The sequence below is a fragment of the Anastrepha ludens genome, chromosome 3, assembly GCF_028408465.1.
Source record: "Anastrepha ludens isolate Willacy chromosome 3, idAnaLude1.1, whole genome shotgun sequence".
In the NCBI taxonomy this organism is placed as follows: Eukaryota; Metazoa; Arthropoda; class Insecta; order Diptera; family Tephritidae; genus Anastrepha; species Anastrepha ludens.
The window spans coordinates 41,602,542-41,611,375 of NC_071499.1; the positions used below are offsets into that span (position 1 = coordinate 41,602,542).

At 41.3% G+C, this 8,834-nt stretch overlaps 1 protein-coding gene across 2 annotated transcripts; it reads right to left on the reverse strand.

The window, feature by feature from the left end:
- Nucleotides 1-823: 823 nt before the first annotated feature.
- LOC128857814 (ubiquitin carboxyl-terminal hydrolase MINDY-3 homolog) lies at nt 824-8,440 on the reverse strand. Of its 2 annotated transcripts, XR_008453950.1 has the most exons (9): nt 8,235-8,440; nt 7,638-7,784; nt 7,401-7,534; nt 6,938-7,333; nt 6,581-6,872; nt 6,353-6,512; nt 1,800-1,959; nt 1,383-1,731; nt 824-1,297 (listed from the first exon to the last, which is right to left on the reverse strand). XR_008453950.1 is itself a non-coding variant. In XM_054093591.1 (8 exons), exons 1-8 carry the CDS (start codon nt 8,272-8,274, stop codon nt 1,585-1,587), a joined length of 1,476 nt encoding a protein of 491 aa, XP_053949566.1. In that variant the 5' UTR covers nt 8,275-8,440; the 3' UTR covers nt 824-1,584. The 2 variants fall into 2 exon arrangements, 1 of the variants encoding a protein (XP_053949566.1); XM_054093591.1 differs by having other exon boundaries at nt 824-1,731.
- Nucleotides 8,441-8,834: the final 394 nt, after the last annotated feature.

Here is an 8,834-nt window from a genome sequence, read left to right on the forward strand (position 1 = left end):
GAACCGACTGTCGTGGGAACTTTTTCTACCATTTCTTTTTTTACCATTTTCCTGATTCCTGCACGGAGACTCGAACCTACTTACCCGCTTACCGCATAAAAATATATTTGCAGAAACAGGAACGAGTGTTTGTGTATTTGTGTGTGTTTTATTTATTTTCTATATTACTTTTATGTGTTTAATTAAGACTTAGATAAATAATATACACAACATTCTTGTTCTTGTTTTAAATGTGTTTTTTTTTTTTTTTTGTTTTTCTTTTATTAAATTGATAATTCTTTTCTGTGCAAACCCTTTATATGCCGTACCCTTTTCGCATTTTTGTCTTGAATTCGCACGAATTTCGCGCGAATTCAAAATGTAAATACATTCAAACGTTATTGAATTTGTTGCTTTAGGTTAATTATTATTAAATGGTATATCCAGATTTTCTTATAATTACAAATACAACAATAAATCGATCGATTAATTGATAATTCGCATTTTAAAGGCCATCAAAGGAATTGTTTTGCTTGAAAAGCCAATTTTTGGTACATACAAATTTAGCCGATTAAGTCTATTAAATCAAAGTAGGGAATATAAATAGTTGCATGAGAAGTTACATAAATAATACTATAAAATTTAATATTTAAATTTAATTGCTACCAAATATGGCAAATTGTTGAATTCAAATTTTCAGTTTATTTCGAAATAAATATCAATTAGTAAATTCTTGTTTCTGTTGTTGCATTGCATTTGTTCCGAAGTATTCCTTTATCTCGATTGCAATTCTCCATGTTGCGTTCTATGCTTGCATGTAATTGGTGTTGTTGCTGCCTTTGTGTGTGTCTATTTCAACATGAAACGCTAATATGCGTGTTTAAGCATCTTATTTTGTTGTGTGTACTGCTAGTTAATTAGTTAATTTATTTTGATGAACTACAATTAGTGGTTTAAGAGTTAATTGAATAAAACTTTTGTTGCTATGTTTTTTTTTTGTTTTGTTTTTTGTTATTTTGTATTAACTATTAATTTGCTTTGCTTTTGTATTAACATTTATTTTATTTTTTTACTTGTTTCTTTCTGAATGCATATACTTGCTTGTACGCTGTTTTTGTTTTTGTTTTTCTTTTCTTTTTGTTTTCGTTTAAGTTTTAAGTTTATTGCGAGAACAGTAAATTTGTTTGTAAATTGTCGCTAATCTATTGCAATTACACATTTTCGAACAATAATATATTTTCACTTCTTGCCTTGCAACTATTTTGTTTTGTGTTTAGTAAAGTTAATAGGAATTAATGATAAACTAACGTTAAGTGTGCTGAAAAATAATGTTAAATAAAATATTGCCAAAAAATCAATCAATCCATTTTGCCTTAAGTAAAATTCTTAAGCTTCTTTACTACCTTGTACTTCTGTTCAAAATGGAGTATTTTCGTATTTTCAATTTAGTGCTGTAGCTTCTCTATTGCTCTGCTCTTTTGTATGGAGAAGAGTTGGATAAATTGGCAAAAATAAAAATTATTATTTTATTTGCTTCATATTAGCGATTTGAATTTTGTATCGTATGCATTATTGCATATGGTGTTGGTTAAGAGCAGTGTGTCGTCAATTCAACGATGGTATCCGTATGTCATGCCAATTAATTTCGATATTTGGCCACTTAGTTTGTAAGCACGTGAGCATTGGATTTGAGATGCACACAGATTTTAGATCACTTTCCAGTAATATGGCTGTACCCTTGCAGTAACGTACCTAAAATGAGAAACACAGACTAATCATGTGTACGATTGCAAGAAATAAAACTAAAAACAAAAACACACCTTGTTGCCCTCATTTGAACCCGGTATGCCATTGTAGTGCATTAAATCAAATGTATCGGGCGTAGAACGCTTTTCCTGTGGGAAGAATTCATCCATAAATGCATTTAAAAGAATTATATGTAGGCCTTCAGGATCGAGACGTTTCTGCATGATTTCGACGCTGAAAAAAGTGTATAGAATGACATTTAGTTTAATAAAAATAGTAGTTTGCGAGCACAGCAGATATTCTAATGAATAACTTCACTCAGGTTAGGTTAGGTTTTTAGGACAGTTGGTTTTAAATAACCCTAGACCCTACAGGTCCGTTGTAGCACCGCTGTGTAACATGGGAACCAACGCTGTTCACTAGACAGGGCTAGTTTACTGGGGCGGCAGCCCTTGGTCGGGAAAAACCGAGTCATTCCGGTAACGTAGAACCGGCTGCCCTGACAAGTGGAAAGCAGGGAGAGTGGTCCCACTACTGAAACCTGGAAAACCCGCCAACCAAGGGGAATCTTATCGTCCGATAACTCACCTTTCCCCAGTAGTGAAGACACTTGAAGCCCTCCTACTCCCACTCTTCACGAAACACCTGGCTCCAGCCCCACATCAGCACGGTTTCCGACGAGTGCATATACCCAATACCAACGGTTAATAACCCCAGAATTTTGGGAGTCACCTTTGACAGCTTGCTCTCCTTCTCAGCGCACACAACCGCTATTGCAACGAGAGTACAGAATCGCAACAAGGTCCTCAAGTCGCTCGCCGGCAGCACTTGGGGCAAAGACAAAGAAATGTTGCTGTCGACTTTCAAAGCAATAGGCCGACCGGTTCTGAACTATGCCGCGCCTGTCTGGTCGCCTGGAACCAGTGATACGCAGTGGACGAAGCTCCAGACCTGCCAGAATACTGCCATCAGGACCGCGACAGGATGTCTCCTGATGTCCCCTATCCAACACTTGCATGACGAGGCGTGCATGCTCCCTGTTAAGGAGCACAACATAATGCTCGGCAAGCAGTTTCTGCTTGGGTGTCACCGTAGGCCTCACCCATGCAGACACCTGCTCGAGCCCGAGCCACCTCCCAGGCACATCAGGAGACACTTCCTCAACTACGTGGACGAGATCCAGGACAAAACGGACAGACCACTCCAGGATCAGACAGTGTACAGACAGGCTATTAACGACATTCATCGGGAGACCCTTACCACCTTCTTAAGCTCCCGACCCCCGAATGCCGTTATCGGAGTCCAACCACCACCTATCGCAGACGAAGAGCTCCAGCTTCCCCGAGAGTCCCGCGTAATCCTGGCACAATTACGTTCTGGATACTGTAGCAGGTTAAACTCCTACCTATCCAGAATCGACCCCGACATACTAAACATATGTCCAGCATGTGAAGGTACCCCGCACAACACTAACCACCTCTTCACATACCCATCAAACCCACTCATCTAACACCCCTCTCCCTCTGGACCCAACCCGTCGAAACAGCCAGTTTCCTGGGCCTACCGTTAGATGAGCTAGACGAAGACGACCGGTAATTACACTACACTGACAGGGCGAAGATACAGCTACACAACAACAACGAGTGCATAGCACCACCACTGCACTCACCGCCATAACACCCAGATAAACCGCGGGCTTAACCAACACCGGCGCTGCGAGAGGTTTGTCCTAGTAGCATTGGACCTGAAGAAAGCTTTGGACACAGTCAGCCATTCCCCGCTACTAGATGATATTTATCAGTCGACACTTCCGCCAGGGCTGAAGAGGTAGTCCGCAAACTACCTGAGCGGTCGTCACTCGTCAGTGATTTTTCAAGATCAAACATCAAAGCAGAGGAAGATAAAGCATGTTGTACCGCAGGGTGGTGTCCTTTCTCCCTTGCTGTTCAACTTCTACATCTCGAAACTCCCTCAGCCACCAGAGGGAGTCTCCCTGTTGACATAGACGTGCTGACTACTGTACGATAATGGCGTCGGGCAATAACATCGATGGCCTGTCCTCCAAATTGAACAACTACTACCTCACCGACCTTTCTCGCTTTTTCACTGCGAGGAATCTCCAACCTTCCCCCCCTAAGTCCACGGCGACCCTCTTTACCACCTGGACAAAGGAGGCCAAACTGCCTCTCAAGGTAAAAGTCGATGACACACCAATTCCGACGGTAAACAATCCCAAAATTTTGAGTGTAACCCTCGACAGTTTGCTCTCCTTCTCTGCGCACACAACCGCAATTGCCACTAAAGTCCAAAATCGCAACAAGGTCCTCAAATCGCTTGCTGGCAGCACTTGGGGCAAAGACAAAGAATTGTTGCAATCGACATTTTAGGCAATTGACCGGTCGGTTCTAAACTGTGATGCGCCTGTCTGGTCGTCTGGAACTAGTGACACGCAGTGGATAAAGCTTCAGACATGCCAAAACACTGCCATTCGGACAGCGACGGGCTGCCTCCTGATGTCCCCAATACAACACCTTCACAACGAGGCCAATATGCTACCTGTCAAGAAGCATAACAAACTGCTCAGCAAGCAGTTCCTGTTAGGGTGCTACCGTAGATTCGACCCTTGCAGACACCTGCCTGGGCCAGAGCCGCCTCTCAGGCACGTCAGGAGACACCTTTTAACAGATCCAGGACAAAACTGATAGAAATCTTCTGGACCAGACAGTATTTAGACAGACAATAAACGACATTCACCGGGAGACCGTCACCATCTTCTTAAGCTCGCGTCCAGTGAATGCCGTAATAGGAGTCTAACCACCACCCATTGCAGATTAAGAGCTACAGCTTCCTCGTGAGACACGCGTAACAATGGCACAATTACGTTCTGGACATTATAGCAGATTAAACTCCTACTTATCCAGAATTGACCCTGACATACCTAACTAATGTCCGACATGTGAAGGCAACCCGCACGACACTAACCATGTTTCCACCAGCGTTTCCACGACAGTCGGTTCTACGTTACCGAAACGACCCGGATTTAAATATATCCGGCCAAGGACTGTCACTCCAGCAGCATTCCCCGTATGTAAGTATGGGGAATGTTTATGCTGCTACAACAACAACAACACTAACCATGTTTTCACATGCCCTTTAAAACCCACTCATCTAACACCCCTCTCCCTCTGGACCCAACTTGTCGAAACAGCATGTTTCCTGCGCCTACCTTTAGATGAGCCTGACGAAGACGATATACTCTTTACTGACGGGGCTTCTCTTACTGCTACAACATCAACAACACGGGAGCCGCAATGTTTATTCGTCATGGAACTATTTAGACGTTCTTATGAAGCGTAGGATAGGTTTTATCCCAACACCGGATAGTTGCGAAAGAGAGCCAAACGAGTATTTCCCTAGCTAAAGCTGGAATAATTTTAGAGGAAATGTTCTACTATTTCTTTCTCGTCTCTATAACTTGCGCAGTATTCATGCGAAAATACTCCTAGCCTAGAAGAGTGCCTACCTAACGGCCTTCGTAACCGAATGGGTTGGTGCGTGACAAAAATTCGGTATTCCGAAAGAACGTAGGTTCGAATCTCGGTGAAAGGCCAAAATAAAGAAAAAGTTTTTTCTAATAGCGGTCGCCCCTCGGCAGGCAATGGCTAACCTCCGAGTGTATTTCTGCCATGAAAAAGCTCCTCTTAAAAAATATCTGCTGTTCGGAGACGGCTTGAAACTGTGGAACAACAGCAAACCCATTCCACAAATAAGAGGAGGAGCTCGGTCAAACACCCAAAAAGGGTGTACGCGTCAATTATATATTATATATATAACAGCCAATGACCGGTGACACAAGCCACGACCTTCGAGCTGTTCACCTCTCTTGAGCAATTCTCCTGATCTTTTCTTATCTATTTGCGACCAAATAAGCCGAGTTGTAGTACAAGTATTTTTTTCACTGCATGATCTTTCGGCCTCCTGAAGAATATTATTTTAATCCTTAATCTGCAAGTTCCCATAGGAATTACAATATTGCTTCTGTTGTCAAGCAGTGGAAGATTAGTATCCATTCTGCCTAGCTCATTGACCTTGAAATTTCCTTCAATATCTCTATGTCCCGGAACCCGTATAAGACTGACCTTGAAGAAGGTTCGGACTGGCCAGAGCCGACGTTCCCATGACAGTCGGAACGCAGAACGTAACCGGAACGATCCGGATTTATATCCGGCCAAGGACTGTTACTTCAGCAGCGTTCCCCGTATATGTATGGGAGATTTTTATGTTGCTACAACGCAACAACAGCGGTGCTAGAATCATTTAGAGCTGCCAGGCATTCCTGAGCAACTTTTGGCTTTAATATAACTGCCTCCCTTGATCTGATGGCCGCCTTTCGTATTATATATGTCGTAGTTTTTGTTACGGCGCGTGTGTTAAGGTGCACAATGACGTGCTTTATGGCTAAGGCTTCCTTTATGGCTACACTACTCACTGAGTGAGAACTCTAATTGTGCAATCTAATAAATGATTTCATTGCTATTGAAAAAATGTGCAACAAAACTTATCATCCAGTCTCCTAAATGTCTCAAAAATATTTATTAGCAAGTGTTACTTCAAAATCTTCACTTACTATTCAGGTTCATTAACCAAATCCAAAGCAGCTAGAACGTCCTGTAATACGTCTGCCGGTATGAAATTATTGCCCTCCGGATCATACGACTTGAAAACGCGTCTTGCCAACTCCGACGGTGTCTCTGGTGACACCAATCTCTTCTCATTGCTGAATAGTACTGTGACGTCGAAGAAAAGTTACGATTTAATAAATCCACTCTAATATAGTAAGACAAATTCTACTAACCTGTCAAATGCGTTTCAGAGCCCATCACCCAAACAGGATTTTTCGGATTCTTGAAGAATGATCCCACTGTACAGTAGCGCATTTGCTCCATTAATGTTATAAAGCCAATATCACTTTGCTCATTAATGCCGCGCAATTTTAAGCCACCAACATCCTGATCATTATCCCAAACATGTGCCACCGCACGTCCAGTCAACATTAGATTGATAAGCGCTTGTGATCCATACCCGTATGTGTTGTGTATTAGCGGTTCAGATGTATCAGACAATTCCGAAATAACATTTTCAATATTCTATACCAAGAGAATAGATGGGTAATTCATTAGAATGTTATTATGGAACGCTTTTGTATTTTAACCTTTGTCAGCAGCACAGAATAGAGGAAGAGCAGTACGCCGTACTGGCCAAAAAGCATTTGCCAATGTTCCGTATAATATTTCTCCAATTCTTCAATCGATTCAAAGTTTAACACTTGCAATCCCTCATGATAAGCATCCGAAGAGACTTCACGTGCCTCTGCTATACGCACCGTTGCCGACATCGGTATACTAGCATCGGCAGGTTCAGTCACAATCTCTTCCAAAGTAGCAGTACTAAGCTTAGCATTTGGAATGTCACTTGCGGTATTGACTTCTTTGGCTTCGCTGCATGTCTCCATTGGAAGCGTGACAATTCGGTAGCGTTGTGCAGAACATTTACTCAGGATGGCGCATAATGCCTGTATTAACAGACATCGACATTTATCCTCCGTGAGCTGCAAAGATCGTAAACAATTTTATGTGGTATTATGTGATTTTAATTGGTACATTTACTTTACTTACGTCTTTCAGGAAATGACCTGGCGTGTCCATAATAAGAATTTTCAATAGGTTTGCCTGTACGGGCGCTATCACAGCACATGGTCCACCCTCTTTCTGCACCAAAGCAGACGGTTCTGTATCACTAAATTCAAAGCCTACAGATTAAAATTAAAACAAAGACGTTTATTTTTAGATAACCACACCTTTATTGTTGCACTGAGTCACTGTGCTTTATTTTAAGCAAATATATGGACTAACCTTGGGACCAACGACGAAACACATCCACCCGTATGGCCGTGCCCCACAGCAATTTGCGTATTTCGAGTAGTTCTTGTCCGGCATTATCCAATGCAGCGGCTTGAGTCGATCCGGATCGCTCCTTACTGACTTCACTGCGTACAATTTCTGCAAGCACCACAAATGAATTATTAACAATCCTTTGATATTTCAATTTTTCTGCTATGAGCGCAATGAACATATAAAACGCCACTTTTACTGCAGCTGTCCCAAGTGAGATTCAATTACACTCACACGTAGTGCACAGTTAGTGTATCGCTTGTTCTTGGAGCTGCGCTTGTACACAAATTGAGGTTAAGTTGCCCCAAGGTAATTGGAAAACAGAGGAAATGGTTTATACTTCACTTCAAAAAACGAACAAACAAAAAAAAAATGTTTGCTACTAAAAATTTACCGTTTTAACATTTTTGCCACCCGCACATTTGACAGCCATGAAAATAATAAACTAAAGAAACGGTTAACACCAGCTAATAGGAGCACCCAATACATAAACACAGCCAAGGCGATAGTTTATCAAATTCCTTTCTGCAAGTGGACACAAAATAATCAAGTACCCACCGCTGTCCATTCTTATCGATTGAGGCTCACTGGAAGGCATCTGACTCTTATTTCGGAACAAATGCAACTTCTTCTTGTCCTATTCACACCATTCCATTTAGCATTTGCGCTGTTTATTTATAAAAAAATTACACTTTTTTATTGAATGCAACGCGAAATTGAACAAATTCAGGCTGATTCGATGCAACACAATGTTGCCATATTAAAGATTCTCGAATACATTTTGTGTAAGGGTTTTTTTGGCCAAATAACTGGGCATTTGGGGAATAAGCAATGAAAAAATTAGTAAATCGGGATAAGTAATGAATAATTGAGTGTAACGAATGACCTAAAATGTGATTAGTTGCTTATATAATTTAAACGTGAAGTATTAACAATTATTTTACTCGCTTTTCTTATACATTGCAATGTATACCAGGTGGCAGCACTAATAAGTGCCGGTAGATGGCGCCAGAGGCTGTAAGTTTCACTGTCCAATTGGAAATAATCTTACCAGACATAAAATTCCTCGAAGTGTATTGCACCACGTCTACACCTTCTTTGTATTAAAAAACCTAAAACTACGCTCATATATGAATTAGTTACCAATAAATCCACAAA